Source organism: Malurus melanocephalus, unplaced genomic scaffold, assembly GCF_030028575.1.
Source record: "Malurus melanocephalus ecotype Western Australia unplaced genomic scaffold, MMel_1.1 scaffold_241, whole genome shotgun sequence".
In the NCBI taxonomy this organism is placed as follows: Eukaryota; Metazoa; Chordata; class Aves; order Passeriformes; family Maluridae; genus Malurus; species Malurus melanocephalus.
The window spans coordinates 1,067,599-1,092,215 of record NW_026623473.1 but is presented as its reverse complement, the minus strand read 5'-3'; the positions used below and the strand labels follow the sequence as shown (position 1 = coordinate 1,092,215).

Below are 24,617 nucleotides of genomic sequence, written 5' to 3'. Positions count from 1 at the left end.
TGTATTTCTTTTCAGTATCCCTTGGCTGCATGCAGAATTCTTTCTCCCTGTATATCTTTTCAGAACCAAATCTAAACAAATTTGGTGTGTGTAGTAAGATTTACTGCCTCGAGGAAGCCCTATTTTTCCTAAAGTAAARCTCTTAGATAGGATTTTTAATGGAATACACTTAGTCGCTCTCTCCTCTTTTTCTAGATGAGATCTAATACAGACTGAAAGAGAAAAAATTATGATTCTTGTGTTGCAATGTTGACACCATAGTGCAATGCTTTATACTCTTGTAATAGGTTCCTGTTTTAGTGCTCCCATTATGTAGCTGCTACTCACTTGTATCTGATAATGTGGTGCTGACCTCATACTTTTTGTAGATCTTAGCAGACAATAGTTCCTTTTTCTAAGCCAAATTATTGGGTAGTTTGTTGTCTGTCTTGCTAACATTATGAATCATTCCTTACTCTTTTCTCAGCTCTTTTCCACTATTTCCATTTCACTATAATCCTTTGGTAAGTTAAACTTGCTTACATTTTTCTTGAATATTTTCCCCCGCTCTGCCAGATTTGCCCTGAGGAAACTTTTTATGATGGAGAGCTTAAGGTGTCTTTGGTTAAATTTAATGATTTATCTGTTTTTGGCTTTGTTTGAGTCTTTTGACATATGCAGCCATCTGACTTTTTAGACGGACTGTGCACTATTTTACTGCACTTGGGAAATCTTTTCAGAGATGGAAATATAAAAAAGTAACTTGGATCAAGTACAGTTTCTGTGATTCTTATGAAATAGAATAGAAACCACATTAAAAGGCAGCATCAATTGGCAATTGAGTTTTCTTCTATTCTTGTTCCAAGATTATGCAGAAAAGACTACTTATTGTATATTTTGTTTAACAAGWACAATACTACTATCTTTATGTGGAAAAGTAGTAGCATTTGGTCTTTTATATGCTGTCTTTTTTCACTCTCACGGATTATGTTAAACACATCGATAGCTGGGGTCATCCAGGGTGAAGAAAACTCAGATATTCCACTTGACCTCAACCAGCTGTGCTCCTTTTTTCTCATTAGGCTCAGGCTTTTGGCTTTCACAAGCTCTTCCCTTAGCTTTTGTGTGCCTGCAGTGCTCATGACAGAGCCCTGTCATGAATTCCCAGGGTTGAGTTTCTTCTTGCTTTTACTAGTGTGTAACATCGTAAGGAGAGTAAGGAAGGCAGCAGAAATCCCTGGCCAGCCCATGAGCCCAGGAGGATGGACAAGAGGAAGGGCTTTGTAGGACTCTGCGCCCCTAGGGCCCAGCCCCTTTCCTTGGCTTTAGGTCAAGGAAAAGGTCTGCTTTTCAGCAGCAGAGATCTTCGTGATCTTTCTTTACCCTTGAAGAATCTTTGAAACTCATTTCTATAGTCAAATTTCAAGGTACTTTATCAGCTTTTATATGAAACTTGCTTTCAGAGGTTGTTGAAGAGCAATGAACTTTAACTCTCTGAACARTAGAAAAGCACCCGAGGATGTGGCCTGGGTGAAGACATTCCTTGTTTACCTTTAATGGGCAACTTTGTCCTTCTTGTAGTAAGGAATTAGAAAAGACAATAGAGTTCCTCTTAAAGGAGTGGGGAATTTAGTTTGATTTGAAAATCCTACAGTAGAGACCATTATGTGTCAGATAGCATCTCCCTGCTACACGTCAACTTTGCTGTGACTGGAAGCAAAGTGCTGTGCAGAGGTGTGGGACTGAGTTTTGCTCCAATTCTGGCCAATCTGCCATACAGTTTTGCTTCTATCTCCTTTTCCTGCTCAGCCTGATCCCACAGTCAGAACTGATCCTGCTTTTATCTGAAAAAACTTTCCCATGTAGAGCTGTGAACAGCCTGAATCAGTAGCAGTAACTTCTGCCCTGTTTTATGATGCTGACATGTTTGGAGACACTGAAACAGCTTAAAGAAGAGAGGAGGAAGGTAGCATATTCAGAAAGCGTTCAAAAATAGGCCATGCAGTCAAGGCTTATTAAAAAAGTAATCTATACTAAAAATGAAAACAAATTAGGGTACACGGATATTTTTAGGAATAACATTTTGGCATGCAAACTTCTCCGGACGCTTTCAGGGTCATATACTTGCCATTCTTGTTTAGGTGGGAGTCCCATTGAAACTGGTGGGAGTTGTGCGTGATAGAATTTTGGCCTGTGATTCTCCCTAATATGACATTTTTTTCTGGAATGACCTCCTGGCAAACTTGTTCCTAAGTCATTTGTCATGTTTATTCTCCGAGTAAAAAGTGCCTTCCATCTGTTTTTAATCTGTGTTCCCTTTAACTTCTATTTTTGCCTCCTTTTTTCTGTCATCTGTGTTGCATTGAAAATAGAGTTTCTGCCCAACTTTATTTATCCTCATGTAAGGGGTTGTGGTCATTGAAATAAATCTCCTGGCAATCTAGGACTTTTCTTTAGGCCTAGAAAACCACAGTCATCAGGAAAGGAAAAAGAAAGGAAAAAAAAAGGGGCCAGGGCTTCAAATAAATTATTGAAATTATTGAAATTTTACTTAGATGCCACTTGCTAGACTGCCTTGGCTAATGCTTTCCTTTTAACTCCTTGAGGTCCTCCAGCTCTTAGCTTTACAGACCTGTGTTTTCTCGTCTGGTCTGTTCCACCAGCTGTTCATTTTAGACAAAGCACATGTGTATGGTCTCTGTGCTTTTTTTCTGACATGTGTCAGTACATACATAATTATCTACATTCTCCAGTAAAGTCTACATTCATTTTGATGAAAGATGGAGCATTGTTTTTGAGGGGACAAAAAAAAAGAAAAATAATTACTCTATTATCTCTTTCTTATATTTAATTTAAATTTTGGCTGTTAGTGGTGATTTCTCAGAATGCTGTGACTTTTCAGATAGAAAAACTCCTCTTTTTCCAAAGCACTATTGCAATGTGTATTCCCCTCTTGTGGAAATGAACATATTCCCATCCCCTCTATTCCCGACACCGYTGGACATTGCTTTCTTTTCCAGATTGGAAGGGTGCAGAAGAAGAAAGAAGGCTCATTCGCTGAGTATTTTGACCAGCAGAATGAAATCTTACGACTGAGAGTATCTCTATTTTACTTTCCTTTTTTTTTTTTTCCTGCCCGTGGGTGAAATTAAGCTGCTTTTTCAGAAAGTGTGAGCAACTGGAATCTAGACAGAAGAAACACTGATGGAACTCAGATGAAATCCATCTAAATCCATGCAGGAGGTCATTCAGAGAATTTTWAGAACAAGCTCTTAGAGATCATTACTGCTCCTGAAGGGACTTCGTGCCACTTACTAACTGTAARTCAGAGCTATGAATTTGAATCCAGGTAGAGTTTAGACTTAAGCAGTTCCCTTTCTCTTTAGAAATGGTGTTAGACATGATAGGGTTATTCAGGAAGCAATTTATTAGTAAACCTGCTTTATTTTCCTCTTTCTGCAATCACAGATTAACAAATACCACCTGAGAACTGAGCAAGGTTAATCAACTAATTATACTAAATTTTACTGAGTCAAAATTTGAAACTCTCTCTAATCTCAGTGAGAAGCTGATTCTCATTGTATTCTTTGGGGTCAGCAGAAATAAGTCCTACCTAAAAAGTCAGTTGTACCTCATCTCTCAAAATACATTTTCCTTGTTGAGTCTGGTAGGAAGGTTTAATCTGAGTTGTACTTATCCACACCAAGAAAAACTAAGAACTTGTTAGAATGCAGAAAATGTTGGATATTTTGGATGCTGTACTCTTTCACAAAAATTTGCCAGCATAAAAATTTTTATATTCTCTATAAATAGAAATTGCCTAACCACAGCAAATAAAGATAGAAAATKGGACCACATATGTTTCACTAGAAATATTGAAAGTCTAGAGAAAGTGTTGAAAGTAAAGTTATTGGTTAGAAATTAGAATATTGATGTAATAGGCATGTTAGAAACTTAGTGGAAGAAAAGCAATCAATATGAACAGGCATGCTGGTGACAAATTACATGGGAAAAACAGGTAAAGTCATGCCCATCAAATATCAGATTTCTTTTGTCTTGAAGTAAACACAGTCAAATCTCATGCATTAGCTACACCACAAAAGCCAAGAGTCCCTACATATTGAAATGACATGAATAAATAAAAAAAATAGAACCTTAGTATCACAGGAGTGCAGTACAATATTAGGACTGTAGTAAAGATCATCCTTCCTATATAGGGACACTGCCCATGAAAACCTAAATAAGATCAAGCAGGACATGAAGACAGGARATGAAATAGCAGTAGGAGACATGATTTACCAGTTGAGATTGGGTAAATGAACTGTGGGTTGTGATTCTGAGTAAAATTTCATGTTTTTCAAATGATTACCTATACAGAGACTATTGGTTTATCTTGAAAAAAATAAGGAAGTAATTTAAAATGATTCTAAGACCTTAAGACCTGTTCTTTGTTACAGAAAGGTCTGTTTCAAAATACAGTTAGAATCTCTGCATGACAGCACCTAATGTACTTAGATGCAGTACTCTTGAAACAGAAAAAGAGAGGGGAAAATCTCCCATGGCAGTGCTTGACTTCAAAGAGAAAACTACATAAAAAAGAAAGAGAGACAAAATTTAAAATGTTTAAAGGAGTCATGAAGGTTGTTTAAATGTGGGAGCTCACTGCCAGTTTACTTCCAAGAAAGCCTTTAAAAGGCCCAAAAAAAGGTTTGCATAGCTAAACAGCAGGGTGAAGGAGTAAAAGGATTTCTTTTATTAGAAGTAAAAGGGCTTCCTTGAAGTTGAGTTTGTGCCTAAATGAGGAAAATAAAGTGTAAACAAGTTAAATATATAAACAAAAGAAGGCAAGCCAAAAGAGATTTTGAAGAACAACTTGACAGAAATATTAGTAAAGTAGTTTTCAGTCAGTCTTTAAGTGGGTAAAATCTTGACAGAAAATCTACAGGATTAGTAAATGATCAAAGTAAGGAGGGTGTTTAAAGACATGCATTCTGGGCATGTAGTCAAGAACACATCAGAAGATTTGTCATCAATAAAWGCATTATAAGAAGAGATTTTAGAAGAAATTGGCAGCAATGAACAGTAAAAAAATTACCAGGAGAAGATGGTATCCATACAAGTTAAAAGAACTGAAGTACAAAACTTCAGTTCAGTAAAACCAATAATGATGGTGTAATGCTTAAAAGTTTCCTGGTCTGAAAGAGAGAGAGATAAATATGATAGTAACCTGAGAGATTGGTAAGAGCTGCAATCCTCTCTAAGCCCCTTTCCAAATCATTAGATTTATGAGTAAGTGTGATAAAAAGGGGAAGGATCAGCATAGCTTTCATAAAGGAACTCAGAATTTCTAAAATTTCCTTAAAAAAGTAACTGAACATATGGACTAGTGTGTTCCATTTGGTAGAAGCTAGATGGTCTTCCAAAACCCATTTGAGCATGTCCTTCATCAGAGGATCTTAAGAAACTGGCATTATCATCAGATAAAACATTCAGGCCTCTCAGGAATAACTAATTAAAAATTAAGGAACAAGTAGTAAGAGTATATTGTTGATTTTTGTAATGAAGGGAACTCATCATTAAAGAGCCAACAAATCTGTAAAAACCTGTGATGTTCAACTTACTAATATTTGGAAAAATATTGRGAGGAGAGGAGATGCCAGATATGGCAAAATTCACTGATAGTTGTTGGGRCTTGCAGCAATGTTTCATTATACTGATGCACTAACTTGGTCACTAATGAATATAAGATAAAGATTATCAACATTATCTACATAGGGAGTAGATCTGAACTTATGTATGAAGGCATGACTAAGAGTTACAGTGGCTGGTTCTAACAAAAAACCAAGCCCAACCTATGCCCCACTGTGTTCAGCATAGGACAAAAAAGCAAACAATGTTTGAAAACTTTTAAAAATTAAATAGAAAGCAAAACAGCAARCATCACTATTCCACTGCACAAACTACACAAACCTATCATGCATCCAACTCTTGAATTGAATTCTGTTTGCACTTTTGGCCTTTTCTCAGGAAATAGACCTCAAGAAGAATAATCATATTTTGTCTGGAATAGCTTCTAAAAAGGTCATGACTACATAAAGCTGGGCTCTTTACTCTTGGAACATGAGGATAGAGGGAAGGATAAGTAATAGCAGTTGTGGCACATTACTGGTAGCAGATTCAAAAAGAGCAGGAGGAAGGGATTTTATTGTACAATGTGAACTTTACTCTTGTAGGGTGTTACGGATGGCAAAAAGTTATAGAGATTCAAAATGTTATTTCATAAAATTAATGGATTGCAAACCCACTTTTGGCTATTAAAAAGTATGACYTCAGCTTAGGAAGGTCCCAGAGCTGAGCTAAGATCCTGAGGGACCATGAGTACATGCTCTTCCCTCAGCTGCTGCARCTATCTGCTCTTGAGGGACAAACTGCAGGGAGGGGTGAATTCTGATCTCCCCCAGTGCAGCCACTGCATTCACTTTGATGAGATCAGACTCACCACACAGCTCTTACTGCAACTGTCCCTATTCATTCAGATCCAACCTTTGATTTATTTGTAGGTCTGTATTAAAAAAAAAAAAACAACCAAAAAACAAAAACCAAACCACAACCAAAGAGGAGCTTTGTTGGTTAGCATTTTTCAGTCTTGGGGCTCTGATTGATGAGTGGGGAAGGATGTGACCTAGAAGGTCTGGAAATTCATCCCTCAGCCCTGCCCTGCTTTGTGGATGCCTGCTTTGCTTGTGTTTCGTGGCCCAGTCTAACTCACTTTGTAGGCTGGGRTGATGARTGCCCTGTGMAAGATCAGTGCCTGTGCAGCAGAGYCCTTGTTGGCTGGACTTTTTTCATCCAGACAAAGCTGATTTTTATTGTTTTTGTGGGTTCCTTTTAGAAGGGCACTGCCTACATTTTTATTTTGTGTCATCCCTCCTCTTTTGCTTACTGCTGAATRCTTGCTGGGTCCATACTGTATTTCTTCCATTCCTTCTCAAGCCAATACATGACCTCTGAAGTAGATGGCCCTGGGAAATTACTTCACCCATGCTTTCCAACTGTTTTATTTTTGTTTAAAAGAGATTGTAACTGGCCTTGAGGGAGAAGACTCTCCTTTAATAATTGTTTGATTTTCAACATTTTGCTGCTAAATTGACTTATTTTCATTTTAGGGTTTTCTTTATTCCTATTTTTAAAATAGTGCAATGTATTTGGAATACACATGCAAACAYGTAATTCTCAGATGCTGGCATTCTGTTTTTCAGGAAAACCAGCTAATTTTAGTTTTTAAATTGTTGTAGTAAGGAATCCATCAAAAGCATGGTAGCAAATTAGTAACTGTTTTGGGCAGGTTTTATCCCACTGAATATCCAACTTGTTGATATTTTTATTATTCTGGTTTCTTAGTAGAAATCGTAGAAGCATAGAATGGTTTGGGTTCAAAGGGACCTTCAACATCATCTAGCTCCTACCCCTAACAGGTGCCTGTAGCACGTGCCATATACAAAATACTAATGTTGTACATGACTCCTTGTACATGACAGGCTGATCTGAGAGTTGATAACACCTTATGGACTATCCTGTTGTCAGGGGTACAACAAAGACAGAATGCCCATTYTGTGCCCAAGGTGGCAGAGCAGTGAAAATGGAGTTCTCGAGTCCCACTGGAAAATGACTGAAGGCAAAAACTTCCAGTGTGACCTCTGCAGTCAGACYGAACAGGAATGTAGGGACAAGTGCCAAATGTTTCTTTTTAACTCTTTTAACATTGTTTTAAATCTTAACAGAGATTTGCATGGGAGAAAATTTGCCTGAGTGAGACACGCTGAAGAAAGACATTCTACCACTATTATCTACTGCTTATTATTATTATTTTAATACATTAATGGAGCTAGAGTTTAGCTGAAGGACAGGCCCTGCCTTGCTATCACAGAGTTKTGGTGAGATCACAAAGAAGAGCTCAAGTGAGAAATTGTCTTTGGAAGTGTTCAGTGACACGTTTTTGGATACAGAGGATACCACAAGAGAGGGAAAAAAAGAACATTAAGGAAGATCTGGAGATAGAGCACATAATAAAATCACATTTTCTCATATAGTTATACTTTGATATTTCATGTTGTGCTGAAAAGAACTTTGTAATGGACAAAATGTGGACACTGAACTCTCACTATTGAACTCTATGTCATAGCCTAATTATTTCTTTTTTTTTCTCTGTCACTTTTTTGTATAGGTGGAGAATGTTAGGTTACTCGATCGTTTATCTTCAAGAAGAGCTGTGCTGGGAACCTTATATTTAACAGCTACCCATGTCATATTTGTGGAGAATGGTTCTGAAACTCGCAAAGAAACCTGGGTATGAATTTTTGTTTTTTCAGTTAGCTGTAAGTGTGTGGCATTTTACTGATGGTAATTTGAAAATTACTTCCAAAACACTTTGGACAGAGTAAATTACTTCATATGGATGTTTTTATCAGGYCATGTGAAGTTCCAGCCTAGTAATTTTTGAAATTTTTCAGCTGATTCTAGATACTGCAATACAGTAAGAGGAGTAGATGGGCCTTCACTCTCTGAATACCAGATGTGATTGACTGAGGAACAGCTGCTGTAAACCATATTGTTACTCCTATCATGCAGGAAGAGCTGAGGAGAAATTACTTGAATGTGAACTACTTCCTTGGCTCTCAATTCTTGCCACTCTCCCYTACTGCTAGCATTGAATCAGTGATGATGTTGGTTTAATATCTTAATTTTTTTTATAAAGTAGTATTTGGAAGTAACTATTTTGATTGACTGATAACATATGTTGCATTTTGTTGTGGTTTAACCCCAGCCATTGACCAAGCCCCACGCAGCCCCTCACTCACTCCCCCGACCAGCAGAGGTAGGGGGAGAATCTGAAGGGTAAAAGTGAGAAAACTTGTGGGTGGGGATAAAGACAATTTAATAGGGAAACCAAAGCTACACACACAAGCAAAGCAAAACAAGGAATTAATTCACTGCTTCCCATGGGCAGGCAGGTCATCTCCAGAAGATCAGGGCCACATCACAAGTAACAGTGACTTGCGAAGACAAACACAAGACAAACAYGATCAACTCCAATATCCCTCCCCCTTCCTCCTTCCTCCCACTTTATATACTGAGCATGATGCCAAATGGTCTGGAATATCCCTTTGGTCAGTGGGGGTCACCTGTCCCCACTGTGTCTCCTCCCAGCCCCCATACACTCTCAGAATCCATGGCAGTATTGCAGTAGGTCTTGGCTTTGTGTTTCTCAAACTGCCGAAGTTTGAGCAGTAACAAAGCCATCTTTATGATATCAACCCTGTGTTCAGTGCAAATCCAAAACACAGCYCCTTACCAGCCACTGTGAAGGAAATTAACCCTACCCCASCCAAAACCAGCACACACATGCACATAGAGATATAGCTATTGTTCGGTGTCATACATTTGAGATTCTTTTATGCAGCTTAATTATGCTTCCCTTGTCCATTTTTGCATTAATTAACTCCATCTTCCTTTGGTCCCACTATTCCTGACAGGGTTTATTGTAATGTTTCATCTCATTTGATACAGTATTCCAAATTATATCAGCATTACCATTCCACCGATGAGGAGGCACAATATTTTATTCTTATGGAACTGATRCCAGTTCATCTTTTCACTGTGCAAATAGATGGAAAGAGCTTTGACAACCTCTAGCTTACAGTAMAGCAAACAAACAAAAAGATTTGAGCAGTTGAAACAATCCAGAAATACTTCTTTGTCTGCAGGTGATGTATCAAGCTGCTGGACACTGGAATTGGAGTTAGGAACCAAACYACAAGAGGAGGAGCACAGGGTTTTTCTCAGCAGTTGTGGCAGCTACGGTGCCTGTCTGTCTTGGTTTGAAAGACAGGTKTTTGCCAATGAAGGCAGGGACCCCCCTTGGAGTGGTGGATATGACCCCCCTTCCCTCTGAATTATTATAGCTTTGAAAAATCACAGGCTTTCAGGCAAGAATATGGGTAAAAAGGAATAACAGTTTTTACTAATATGTATAACAAGGTGAAACAAGTAACAATAACAATAGCAACAACCAGCGCAATCCCAAACCCAGTGATAGCCTCACAGAGACACACCCTCCCCTTTGGTGCAGTTACAGTCCCAGCCGGCAGGGGCGCTGTTGGCTCCCGGCCGGGCAGGGCGGGTGCGATGATTCCCCGGCGGCTGCAGGGGGCGCTGTGGCGCGGGTCCCGGCTGGCTCAGATCTCCCGCGTCAACAATGGTGGACACAAAATGGTAGAGGTGGATGGAGAAAAAGTTCCTCTGCAAAACTCACAGTGGAAACGCCGATCTCGGTGCTCCTCTGGACAGCAAGAAACCCAGGACGGCAAAGAGACGAGCAGCATCCCGTGGCTGTGAGACGGGATGAAAGCAAGACCCAACCCRTGAAGGTGGAATCGCAAGGGTTCCTGGCAAGGCACAGGGGAGAAGATCACAGTGCAGCAAACAGGAACCCAATGAGCAGAGATGCTGRACTCYGCAGGAAAGGGCAGGCCAGCTCTCCCCGGAGCAGCCAGTGGGTAGACCTCATTCTCCCAGCCAAGCAGGAGGGAAGGTCACGAAGGAAGTGAAGTTACCCCCCACCACACAAACACACGTCTCTCCCAGGGCTTAGCAAAATCTTTTACGTGGGGCATAGGTCCCATTGGTCTTTACTAATAGTCCTATTAGTCTTCACTAATCCCATTAGTCTTCACTAATCGCCCACCTATCAAAAGGATGACCTGGCAATCAGTGTATCCCAGCAACAAAATGGGAAAGAAAAATTACCCAAGARAGGAAACAAAAGGAGAAATCTTAACCCACAACACTGCCATGGCACATCATTATGAATAATTACTTTTCTTCTTAAAGATTTGATTAGCATAACTGTTTTCAATTTCCTGCAGGTTCTCCACAGCCAAATTTCCTCTATTGAGAAGCAGGCCACCACTGCCTCTGGTTGCCCATTACTGATCCGCTGTAAGAACTTTCAGGTCATCCAGCTGGTCATCCCTCAGGAACGAGACTGCCATGACGTTTACATATCTCTGATACGTCTGGCTCGACCAGGTATGCAAAAGAAAACCCGCACAAAAATCAATCCTCATCCTGAAGAGTGATAATTCAATGGAAGAAATGTATCTGCATCTTTGCCCTTTGCAGTAAAAAAAAAAAAAAGGGTTCATTAGAGATGTCTTACGAGAGAAATGTTAAAATAATCATTTGTGGAGCAATGAGGAAAGCTCATTATAACAAGTAGTTCATTTCATAAACTGTGAGATGAGCTTGAGTTTAAAATAATACTCTAGGATATCAAGGGCCATAAAATATAATGCTCTTTTATGTGCAACTCATTTGCTGGCTGCCTTGTGTAAATATAAATTTAGGAGAGTACTCTAAATTCWGGGAACTTTCATGTCCCTCTTGTGACAAAAACGTTACAATATATTTAGTGGTCATGTCAAGATTTGCATTTAGACTTTGTGCTAAAAATTCCTTAAAATCAGTGGAATCTTTATTCCATTGGGCTGCCTGTGTTTTGGCCTATTATTATCTACATTTTGAATATGTGCCGTGTGAATTTCTGAATTCAGTTCACGATCCTTTTGAAACATTTCACCTTTTCAATGAAAAACCAAATATTGTGTCAAAGCCCAACATCTGATTGCCTGCATTATAACTCCTCTCTGCACTGTGCTGCCCTAAGAGCAAACTGACATAGCTTCTGGATTGTTTATTTTAAACTATAACTCTAGAAATATAACACCATCTTTTGCTCTTTGCTAATCTTTTAATAATATGCAAAGAAATTGTCTGCTGTAGTCTTTACAAAGCTGACAACACTGGTTTTAATTGTTTCTTGTTACGAGAGCACTAATTTTATCAACTGTGTAGAGGGGAAAAAAATTGCACACCAGTATAACTACTGAACTTTATAAAGTKCTAGTAGTAGTAGCAGCAGTACTGTATCAGTGTAGCAGAAGTAATTTGGTAAGCTGAGTGATACAGGAAAGTAATCAGGGAAATTTAAAACAGTGAGACAAATTCAGTCAGTGGCTCAGCTGATGTAAATTCATTCCATGAACCTCATCTGCGAGTACCTGTTCATGCATGCTGGAAGGAATATGATTCTGTATTCCATTTTTTATCTTGGAGGCAGGAGCAGGTGTGTCTGCTGCTGTGCACTAGAATGATGAAAGGAAGAGTAGCTGAGGACCCTGAATACAACTTTAGTGACTGAGTGCAATGGACAAGAAGATTTAAGAGAAGAAGATGCAGTTACAACACTGTAGAATTAGCTCTTTACAAGGTTTAGCTGCGCAGTAGTTTTCCTTCTCCAGCTAGCTGTCTGCTTGCGATGTGAGACAGGATAAAATCCTGCCTACTTACTCAAAATTAGAAAACTCTGATTCAAGCTGAGTCATATGTACTCTGACAGTGTTCTGCTGTCTCATTTTGTCAATGTATCTTTCTTTAGGTCATAGAGTTGCTCAGCTTTAGAAGGTACACTTTACTCCATGAGCAGATAATTTAACTCATTCAGGCTCAGCTTTCCATTCTCTGCCTATTCTTTTCAGTCATTTCTGAGTGAAGTTCATGAAGTTCATGTTGTCTACTGGCTTAACATGTTCTATGCTATCTGATGTCCTGGTTACATTAAAGGTGAATGTTATGCTTGATTTTAATTTTGCTAGAATTTTAATTAGGTCAAGCTGTCATCTGAATTTGGTCTTTTTGCTTAATTAAGCCATTTTGTGAAACAAGCTGCRCATAAGATATTACATGTTTAATAGCAGAACTGCAGATGTTTATGGCARAATAACTGTGAAAGATTGGGAAAGGTCCTATAAGTACTGGCAAAGATGTGGTAACTCAGCTTTAAGGCACTGACTACTAATACTCGAACACTTATTGCCACCTACAGATACCATCATATGATAGTATTTATGATGTTGGGGCAGACTTCTGTCTTAAATAACCTGGATACATAGATGAATTTTTAAAACCTTTCCTTGTGCCTGTGAACAGCAGGTCCATTGGAAAGAAAATCCAGAGGCTTCTGGCAACCAAGTAGTGAAAACAGGAGCTCAGATTGCTACCAAACATTCAGGTTGGATTTATGGATTGTGCTAAAACTTTACTGTTAACAGATGAGAAATGAGCCAGACTGTCTTCCTAATCTGTGCCATGCCAGAAGTTTGAAATTAGAGAATACAGAAGGGGTTTAAACTGCTGGAAAGTGTGCAAATCATACTTTTTTTTTTCTCCCTAGTCAAGACTTCGTGGATTTTCAGTATGTTCCTGACAGAATTAACATGAAGTTTTCTTTCTGTTCATACTTTTGTGTGTGCTGCATACAATCAATTTAATGACATTTAAAAAGGCAAAACGTAACTTACATAAGACCTTTAGAAGCCAATCAAAGAGCTTTCTGTAATATGGGAGAAGGGCAGTGTGTTTGTTATTTTCGTAGCTGTGAGTTCTGTATTCTGTACTGTACAGAACACAGTCATGTACTAAGGTCCTGCTTATTAAGTATGTGTTACTAGAAGAGAAAGCATAGTGTTTAMATTTACTGATTGTAGAGCAAGTGTATCAGTGGAGACCGATGAAATCAGAGAGGACTCAATTTGTGATTTACTGCAGTTCTAAAGTTAAAGATCTATTGRTCAGAAAGTTTTAAGGACCTTTGAGCAACAGAATGACATATGCCCTTGGGACACAGCAATAGCTAAAGTATCAGTGAGAATATTAATGTTAAGTTGTATGCTGGATTGTCACTCATGTCAGTAACAGCTGGGATTCAATGGCAGTGGTGTGTGGCTGCCACTGGTCACCATGACTAAGACACTCATTAAATACAGATATACTTCTAAAAAGGTTAAAAACTCCATCACTGCCAAACTTTCTGGTACATGGTTGAGGAGCATAGCATTGAAACAACTTCCTGGTCATGATAAAAGGATTGATGAAGCATATGCTTCTTTTGTGCACCTCAAATGCATTTGCTAATAATGCAAGGACAGAATTTCACAGTCAACAAAATTAGGATTTCATTGGATCTGTTGGAAAACTTCCTAATAAGGGACAAAGACTACTGAGCTTTTTTCATTTTTAGAAGAATGTGCTGCATGGTCCTTTGTTCATATCTTTTGTCTTTGCCACAGGACAGATTTTACTTTAATAGAGAGACATCTAAACTACGTCTAGATAACAAGTTCTTTCGAAGAGCAAGTGCTTACTCTGGCACTGACTTCAGTTTTCTTTGGATGAAAGCATATCACTGACATTTTGTCTTCATGCTGGAGAAGGTTTTTACAAATCTTAAGACTAGCAGAACAGAATATTTTAAGTAGCACTTCTATTAAGTCACATATATTGCAACAYATACAAATAGCAAAAGAGCACGTACTTTCAAAGTTTGCTTGATAGTAGATATAAACCAGGATATGAACTTTTGTAAAGCAAAGGATACTGTTTTATAAGAAACTGCATCAAGGTCAACACCAAGTTCTGGTTTTGAAATCTGATTTCAGGATGAGAAATCTGAAATTCTTTGCTGTTTCTGTTTCTTTGCTTATTTTTTTCCCCAGTGAAATATGAAGAGCTGTATTGCTTCTCCTTCAATCCAAAATTAGATAAAGAGGAACGAGAACAAGGCTGGAAGCTTGTGGACCTCAATGAAGAATATAATCGGATGGGTGTTCCAAACAACTATTGGCAGATTAGTGATGTGAACAGAGACTATGGAGTGAGTTGTTGTGATTTTTCTGTTACAAAGGCTGTCAGTAGAATAAATCAGCAGCCTGAATGAGGACTGCTGTGGCATCATCTCTTTGTGCTCAGCACTGTGTACAAACGTAATTAGGTGCAGTTCCTCTACTATTTCACATAAAATGTCACACAGACAGTGAGAGAAAGGATGTGTCTTCATTTAACAAATGTGCAAATGAAGCACAGAAAATATGTCCACAGTGTTTTAAATGTTAGGGTTCAACTGCCTGGGAAGAAGCTTAAGTCATACATAATGTTATGTGTGTGAATAAGAGTTTCCCTGACATGTAGGGCTATGTAAAATTACTACTTAGTCATCTAAGAAAAAAATTACACTAAATAGTGAGCTTGGCAATATTTTTTCCTCACTGGTATTCTCAGAGGCATCTGTGAYTGCCAGTGTTTTTCACAGCCATCTTATAAGTCATATATCTTCCTAGCTGCTTGCTGTCCTGCCTGGTTCACTCTTGTACAATTGAAGACACTAGAATGTTAATTAATTTTGAGAAAAAATAACTCAAGTATTTTTGAAGAAAGCTTGTCCAAGCTTGTGGCTGGAACATATCCAGATTAAGGAAGGACTATGAAGTTCTCAGAGAAGACTGAATGTGCTGTCARGGTTTGTTTTCTTTTTGTTAAAATGAGTGGAAAAAAATGTTTGAACTTTTTTAAGATAAAGTGTAGGAAAAATGTCATCATGGATAAAATCCAGTTCACCACAGCAAAAATGGTAACCACAAGCCTTTCCTTTCTCGTTCATTACACATCTCTGACTCTCTGAAAATAATTTCATCCTTAGTGCTTTAGTCATCTCAGGAGGTCAGAGGGAGGTACTAGATATCCTTTTGACCCCAGGCAAAATGCTACAGGCAGTATCAGAAAACGGGAGTTGAAACAGGATTCCATCCATGGTCTAACTTRTCTCTAGAGGGAATTTGGGGTGTTTTTGAAGGCTCATAGGATTCCTCTCAGAAGTGGTAGGCATCATCAGGACTGCTTGCCTTTTGGTAACCTCATTTAATCTGGCATAATTTCTTATCTCGAGGTCCCTCTTTTTGTCCTTTTTTTTATTAGCAAGTTTTCTGGAAAAATTGCTCTRTGTCCCCCTCCCATTATAGCAGAATGTTTGAGAACTTCACTTCCTCTCATCCTTACTCCCAAATTCTGCTACAGAGGACAMTACACTTGTAAATACAACTTGGTAGAAGTAATGATAAATCTTTTCTGCTATGAATGTGTGTTAAACCTGTCTGTTCTCAACGAGGCATGAATTAATGTTTGGAAATACAGCCCTTCATCCCTTTTGCGTCAGTTTTGCCACCTGTAAGTTAGGATTAATACGTTCCAGCTTCAAAAGAATRCTTTGAGCAATGTCACCCATACAATAATGAGGGAATATTCCCTKAGGTTTGAGTTCCTTGGTATTTTGGTTTTGCTGTGGAAATGGCTAATGCTATTTGTACATTGTAGACCAAACAAACAGAGTTTCCTTTCTCAGGTCTGTGATTCCTATCCTAYGGAAGTCTATGTACCAAAGTCTGCAACTGCACACATCATAGTGGGGAGTTCTAAATTTCGGAGCCGAAGGCGTTTCCCAGCTCTTTCCTACTACTGCAAGAGTAACAATGTAAGTGTGAATTTGTAGCCTTGAAGTATTTGTTTATTTTGGCCTTAGTCCCATAATTCTTCTAGAAAGGTTTTGCAAGAAGAAATCGGTCTTCATTTAATTTTTTAAAATGATTGGTGTAGTCTGGTTAGTGTGGATAGTTCATTAACAGGCATTAATAGACATTTAATGCCGACATTTAAACCCAGCTTCATCATCCAGCTAACACAAAAAATACATGACCTCTGCATCACAAGGCAGTGGAGTAGTACAAGGGGCCCTGAGACGTGGGTGTCAGGGGAATGAAGGCCAGTAGCAGGCAGCTTAGTAGGTGATTGGGCAGGGAATGGGCAATTTTGGATCTGGTAGCTGCAGCTTGGGAGAAAGTTGAAGAGGTGAAGAACTGTACTTGCATCACTTAGTGAATCAGGAGTAGCTTTTCAAGATAAGATCTGTGAAGAGACACAGAAAGGAAGGATAAAAGAGCTACCAAATGCTGGCTGAGCAGTATGTTGTGGGTTTGTTGAAGACACTCTCCTTGTCTGCAAGAGTGAGGAATTTCACCTTCCCCTCTCCATAGCAGTTATTCTCAGGGCTGAGCAAGGAACTGCTCCACTTTTCTGTAACCATTTGGAAAAAAACCCGTACCTAGACTGTTTGCAGTTCTGTTTCTGGCAGGTGAGGTGACCACAGTTGGGGTCAAAACAGAAGACCCAACACCCTTGGAGTGAAGGATTCTACAAACTGGGTGTGTTTACATTTGTGTTCCAGCCCCTTAGGGCCCAGCTTAGTTCAGCTGTCATTACCAGTTAGGAGAATGGTGTCCCCTTTGCACTCTCAAAGGACCTGTGTGAATCCTACTTCAGTCCAGGGTGGCTTTGAGAGACCTTCCATATTGCTGGGGGATGGTCAGGACTTCCCAAGAGACAGAGCAAGTCTGGGATTACAGGGCATCTCTAGCATTTGCCACACAGGATGGGAGATATTTTTGCAGATTGTCACAAGCAGGAATCATAAGCTAAAATCTCCATGGAAAATTTTGCCTTTACAACAGCCCTTATCATAGATTTAAGCTTCAGAAGGAAGGAATGAGACATAATTTTCACTTCTTTACCCTGCATTTCATGAGACCATGGCTCCATAAAGATATATGAATTTTACAATGAAGGTGGGGAATAGGAGGATTTAAATAGTAAACACAATCTCTGCATAAATCACATATTTTTTGTAACACTTTGTTAAGGTCAATTTTTTCAGAGGTCAGTTGAGTTTGGAGGAGTTTCATGGTTTCAGCCTGAAGGTTTTCTGTGTTGTGGCTGGAGTTCAGGTTAAGGTTCAAAATACTAGGATCTGAAGTATTGTTTTTACTCCTGGATCCTTCATGGTTCAAAGAGCTAGGAAAAGTAGTGTTGGAGGAAATACCTCCTTGTGAGTTTGGTGGTTGCTATGAGTTGCCAGCAAATCGAGTGGGGTTGTATTGTTTTAATATTTCCTTGCCTTTTTAAAAATGATGTATTTATTAACATGTCATTGATTTTAGCATTCTGCTCTTCTCATTTCATTGTACATATATGCAAACATCTAATGATCTGGTTTTGTGAATGCTTCTGGATGCTGAATAATTTATAATTATGTTTGTTTGTTTGTTTGTCTGCTTGTCTGCAGGCCTCCATATGCAGAAGCAGCCAGCCTCTGTCTGGGTTTAGTGCTCGATGCCTTGAGGATGAACAGATGCTCCAGGCCATTAGAAAAGCAAATCCAGGAAGTGATTTCATATATGTTGTTGACACTCGGCCCAAAGTAAGTACAATAAATTTCTTGCCCACAGCAAGACTGAGTCTGGGCTGAAAACATTAGGGAAGATACACAACCTAAGTGACTGACCAAGTGACTTCTGATCTTAGTTGCACGTGTGTAACTCCCCAGGTACAAGGGAATATTAACTAGGAACCTTTACCACATTATTTTCTTCAGGACAACTTTCTCCTTTACACTGAACCTTTCCGTCTTCTTTTGCTTAGCAAAATGTTGAGATACAGAAGAGTAAATAATGTGTAATTGTAACTGTTTGCATACACAAAGGACCTATCAAATAAGTATATTTCTGATGAGACTGGCAAAAAATAATTCCCATTATAAAATGTATTTACAGTTGTTTATAATGTTGCAAACCTCTGTCTGCTTGTATTATAATTTTCCATGCATGATTTCTCCTGGAAATGAAAAGATTTCAATGGCTTCTGCACAAGGCCAAGAAAAGACCAGTTATTGAAGTCACAAGAATGGAGGAGATCTTTGAATATCTCCAGCACTTTTGTGGTTTTGAGAGACAATCTGAAATATGATAAGTAGTGATCTCAGATGCATTATGTCTATAACTGATTAAAAACCTCTGGCCAAGATAAAAGCTTTATAAAAAAATATGCTATGCAGAAATACAGAAACTCAATAATTACCTAGAAGAGGCTGGAAGCTGAAAAAATCTATTGTGTCCAAATTGTTGTGCTAGCAAAAARCTCAAGGTGATAAAGACTAGATAGATTTCAGTATCTGGAGATGGGTGTAGCAATATGTTCTTTCTCACACTATCAGCAATTTTCCTCTAGGAGTTACCAAATTCTCTGAAGAAAAGGAACAAAAGAGGCAAATCTCCCCAAAATCCCTTGTAGGTATARGATTAGCTATAGCATGGGAAAAGGAAAAAATGAGAATAAATGTTTGAAGAAAAGGAGCAAGCAAGCTGTTTCAGTATCCTGAGATTAGAAGACAGAGCCTGAAAGGGCAAGGTGGGTAAAGCTGAGAAACATGAGAAATGGAGTGAGGAAGGGCAAACCTGGTAGAGCTGGAGCAGATACAAGGGACCTACATGGCTGGTGTGTGACTGAAGCCATGGGTGTCGGTGGGAAGTTGCTGTGAGTKCTCACAGCTCTAACGGGAGGCCAGAAAATCAGGGCCTTGGCATGTCTCATTGACCTCAGTCACACCAAGGACTAGATAATCTGGTAACCACTTTARCCTTCAGTTCCCTCTCTTATTGGAAAATGAGAATGCTGCCACTTTGCTTGTGGCCCCGAAGCAAGGGAATTGTGGTTAGCACTAGGAAAGGATTGGCACTATCATGTTCAGAATGGGCATTAGATATGAAGTACAGACCTAGCTGCCTAAAAAATGCTTGTTTAACAGGTTTCTGTATGTAATAATAGTTACAGCTTGTTTCCTGTCTGATGGTATTGGGGCAGTCTTTGACTGGTGTGATTTATTGCTAATTACTTACTGACTTGGTTATTAATAATAATTGACTAGGTATTAACCGGAAGGACCTATCCTTTAAATTTTTCCAGTAAATTATTATGAGACACCTTCTGTGTGCAGTGAAAAAAGCTCGTACTTGGTGGAGGATGTGGAAAGACTGAAATTGGCTCACCTAGCCATGAATGCCAGCATATTTCCAGCAAAGCTGGCTTCTTCAGGAGCCAGCCAGGAGATGAAGACTGTTTTCATTGAACTTCTCTGTAAAAACATGTTTTGATCTAAATAAATTTGTGTACCAGATTCCTACTTCTCTCTGCACTGCAAAAATGGACTGATCTACAAAGCACCTGTGATCCCAGATCCAGCCAAATCTAGCCTTGTTACAGTTTTTCACCTGGCTGATAATTCATTTAGAGCATATAGCAAGGKATAGTATTAGTGGAAACAGTCCCTGGCATTCCTCAGGGAACCTTTAGTAAAAGCAAAGATAAGATACCAAGACTGGTGGAAGGCTTCCCATTCCCACAGGAGGCTAAAAATCTACATGCCTCATTTCTCATAAGAACCATTTACTTGTAAAGATAATGAATATTGGTGGGGTCTTCAATTCAACATTTCCAAGTGCTCTTCCCTCACTGCACTTGATAATTTTCAAAACAAAACATTTTTCTGTGGAAGAACAAATGTTTCCACTTCATTTGGATATATCAGGAAGACCAAATGCAACTTTACGTAGGCCACAGCCATTCCTTTATGTGATCACAGAAGAAACTAATGTAAACTTACTGTTTATGAGTAAAACACATTAGTTCAAYAATCTTTATAACAAGACAGGACTCGGTCATCCTCCAGATTAAAGAAAACACCAGGAAATCTTGCAAGTGAGGTATATGACCTTTAGAAATTGTATCCTCGTATTCACTGAGATTAAACAAGGCTGTGCAGTTTGGAGAGCTTCACAGTAACTACCTTAAGAGCAACAGATGGAATTTTGGTAGATGATGTGGAAAACTTGTTAGTAAATATTGTGGCAGCTGCAAAGTTTAGCAAGTGACAGTATATAAAATAAATGAGTGTCAGAAAGCCTTGCAGATTTAACCTTATATTTATTTACTTTTAAAGACAGCTATTTCATGTTGTCTTTTAAAAAGGATATTTGTGAAAAAATTGCTCTGCTGCAGAAACAGTTAATGGTATTTATGTGCTGAGTACTTGGTTACTTAGAGGATGGATAGCTTTTCATTTAGGGTTTCAGGGATTTGTGGTGGCTGAGACTCATGTGAACCAATGTTTCTTCCTAAAGCTATAGGCTGCTRAAAGAGAGACTGCCTCATTTTATTTATACAAGAACACAAATGTCAACTTCAAAAGAGAAAGATTAGGATTCAGCAGATAATTTATATCTTTGTARCAAGTCACACAGAGGACTCTGTCCTTAACTGACATGCTGTTCACAGGCTGTGTCCCTTTTTTATTGTTCACTGATAGTCAAAATATCAGCAGACTGCTGGTTGATAGACAAGAATGTTTGGTTTTTTTGCTTGTGCTCTTTCCTGAACTGTATACTAAAAGTTAAAAGAAATTTTGCCCAAGATTTCAATAAATCTAAAATGCTGGTGTTTTGCCCAGGTTYCTATCCAGAGTGTGGTTCCTTCTGTTGTATCAAGAAATTCATGCAATGTTTCAGTTCCTAATGGTTGCTCACAAATGTAACCTTTTAGCCTTCCCTTGAACATTAAGATATCAAGTTAAGTTCTTGGAAACCTATTTTGACATATAACATAAAAAAAAATAGACTTATTCATCTTGGTTGGAGGGAAGTTGGCAACACACAATCAGTCCCCAGTTGTGTGCATTGGCTCCAAATGAAAGTTGAATATTGGGAATATGTGTGTTTGGGGTGAAAGAGGTCAGAAAAGGAGACATTCTTGTACATCCCATGATGCCATTAGCCAAGTACTAAAATACATTATTTGAGTTTCAGATGTGACCGCAGAAGCAGTGAATCAATAGTGCCTGCACTATTGGGAAATAAACTGGAAACAGTTATCTGCATAGCCTCTTGTCCTCTAAGCAATGCCTAAGAGATACTCTTTTAACTTTTTCATGAACATTGGCTCTTACTGGAATGAAGATGTCCAGGTGATGACTCATAAAGTCTATATCATTTATTACTTATTTATTAAATCTTTCCTGAGCAGAAGGTGTTAGTTGTGCTCAGAGGTGTGGAGATTCTGCCACTTGGGCTGCTTTGTCACCCTCAGAGCTTTCGTATTTTTTGGGAAGTGTAAAGGTCCCTCAGCCTTACATTTCACAGAAAAGCAGGGACTTCATGCAAAAATACAATTTCTTTCTATTGCACAGTGGGATTTTGCTATCAGATTTTTTTTTAAAAGTAGGTAGGTTAATAAAGTAATAGTAGTAATTAAGTAAAATAGTAATAAAGTAAAAGTAATTAATTCATTTTTATCAACTCTTGTTTTAATGCTAAAGATCAAAATTTGGCATAAGGAGCTTGGCAGATAGTTTTCCTTCCCTCCCAAGGATTCCAAAAGGTGGGGGGATATAAGCATTAAAACCAGCCTTAATTTTATGCTTGGGAAAACTGAACTAAAGAAGTATTTAGTAACTTTCCCATGCCAGGAAGTAACAGATTTGAAGACAAAACTTCAACTTCCAGCTGCAAGTATTTTTGCTGAAGCATGACAACTCATTTGATAGCACCATACTGCAGAGGAAAGTATTTGTAGTAATGTTGTCAATTCGAATATTTTGTGGTCTTTCACAGCCAGAGCCAAGATACTATAAAATTAGGAAAAACTACTCCAACTCCCTCTTCGTTATTCCAAACTTCAAAGAAGTAAGCTGTATCAGCTTTTGGGTTATTTGAGCAGTAAAAACAGTAATCAGTAACATTATAGTGAGCACATCCTGCAAAACAGTGGCGTGGCGGATGAGACACTGCCACCTCCTGGGTACGTTCTGCTAGTAAACATAAAGCTGATACAATATAAAATCAGAACAACCTTTTAAAACCAAATTAAAACCTTTATGTTCTTGCAGAGAAACCCTAAGCTGTGGGGGTTTTGTATTTAACCTTGCTAATGATGTTTCACTCTAAGTGTGTGCAATAGGGGTATCAGGGGACTCAGCAACCCAGCACCTACAATAGGCTATAAACAGATCCCCAATTCATAACCCCTTATGTTGACACTGTGACAAATGCTTCCTATTTGTATCTGACTGAAACCCCTCTGATTCATTGCTGTAGACCACAAGGTTTGCTTTGAAAAGATTCTGCTACTGGTTTTCATTCAGTTTTCCCTGTTTTTCAGCTCAATGCAATGGCAAATAGAGCAGCAGGAAAGGGATATGAAAATGAAGACAACTACTCCAACATCAAGTTTCAGTTCATAGGCATTGAGAACATCCATGTAATGAGAAATAGTCTGCAGAAAATGCTTGAAGGTAATACTCCTCCTCATTGGAAACTAGGGGAAAGAATTGATCCTTCTGTCTAACAAATCAGAATAACTGCTCTGAAATCAGCAGCAGGAAAAAGAGTATGAGAAGTAATCTTTGCTTGTTGCAGCTGTTGTTGGTGATTTCTCAGTTGTGATGACACCTTGTATCCTGGCTGAAATCCAGATACAATTTACTTTAATGATAGAATTAATTTTACTTCAGTGCACCTTACTGCTACCATGTCTTTTTTTGAAACTTACATTTTGATGAAAAACTGAAAAAAATCCCTTATAGCTGATTTCACGGCTAGTGGAAAATACAGATTGATACTTTTTTTTAAAGCTCAGAAAAACAATGGTTTGATTTTCATATGTGTATAAGGTCATGCATTTTAGACTGTGAATTTTAATAGAAACTTATCCTTGCCCTGTATAGAACATACAGGTCTATGGAATGTGAAGTCTATTAATGAAATTCACAGTCAATGGGTGTATCCATTCATCACCTTCAATATCCCATGGAAATGAATAACAATTGCTTATAAATACTTAAGAGTATATAAAAAGGCAAATACATCCCACCATTTCATATTTACAGTACATAACTCTTTAGAAGCCATCTGGGAAAAGAGCAAGGATAAATAGGCCATCCTTGACCTTGGACAACTTGCCCATCTTTAACATTGGTAAAGTAATTTAGTAAGTGGTGCTCACTCCACTGTGTCTCAGTATTTCYTTCATGTACATCAAGAATAACTTCMATCACCTCCTGGATCCACTTATCTATCTTAGTCTTGATTTCATGCTCTGCTCAAGCTCTTTTATTCTTTATCTGTCTCCCATKGAGTGCATGCAAATGGGAATTTGAGATCTAAGAAGGGCTCAAATTTTCCATGACAGGGAAGCTGTGCTCTATTTTCAAATAAGTATTTTATGGAAACCAGCATTAAAGTGTGATGCAGGTAAAACTTCTTTCTCTTCATGGGAGTTTTCTTGGTCTAAGGGTCTCAGGTAGGAAAACAAAGATTTTTAGTTCACTAGGAAGTCTTGTTTGGCTAGGAGAGAGGCTGGGTGAGTAAACAGGTCTCTTTATTTATTCAGCTGAAGACTATCATAGTTAAAATAGTAAACAACCAGCCTGGCTGCATGGGCAGTGCTGTGAACAATTTCTGAGCCAAAAGCTCATGAGACCAGCCCATGGGCCAGACTTGCATGTATCAAGGTAGTTTCTAATGTATTTAATAATTCAGCCTGCTTGGGGGGCGGGCACAAGTTCTTAGCATCTATTTTCAAATGAGCCATATGGTTTAAACTTCTGCTTTGTTCCCAGGGTTTTATATTTGCTATGTTGAAATCTTACATGTAGCAATTTGACTGATAAGATTAGAAATCAGGGAAGTTGAGCACTTTTTAGAAGAAAAATCTTATGACTTTCAGTGTACCAGGTCTTTCCTGATGTAAGGTGCTGTGTAGTTTTTTCATTTGCATGTGTTTGCCTGGTGACTTTTTACCTGACTTGAACA

General features: G+C 38.5%; 1 protein-coding gene across 2 annotated transcripts in view; it reads left to right on the top strand.

Moving 5' to 3' along the window:
* Positions 1–24,617, top strand: part of MTMR7 (myotubularin related protein 7) — a 44,103-nt gene that overhangs the window by 5,561 nt on the left and 13,925 nt on the right. For both annotated transcript variants that reach the window (XM_057375167.1, XM_057375166.1), the window contains exons 2-7: positions 8,204–8,326; positions 10,905–11,067; positions 14,592–14,749; positions 16,271–16,399; positions 18,044–18,178; positions 22,966–23,098. In XM_057375167.1, the coding sequence (XP_057231150.1) occupies positions 8,204–8,326; positions 10,905–11,067; positions 14,592–14,749; positions 16,271–16,399; positions 18,044–18,178; positions 22,966–23,098 (841 nt within the window). The remainder of the gene's footprint in view (positions 1–8,203; positions 8,327–10,904; positions 11,068–14,591; positions 14,750–16,270; positions 16,400–18,043; positions 18,179–22,965; positions 23,099–24,617) is intronic.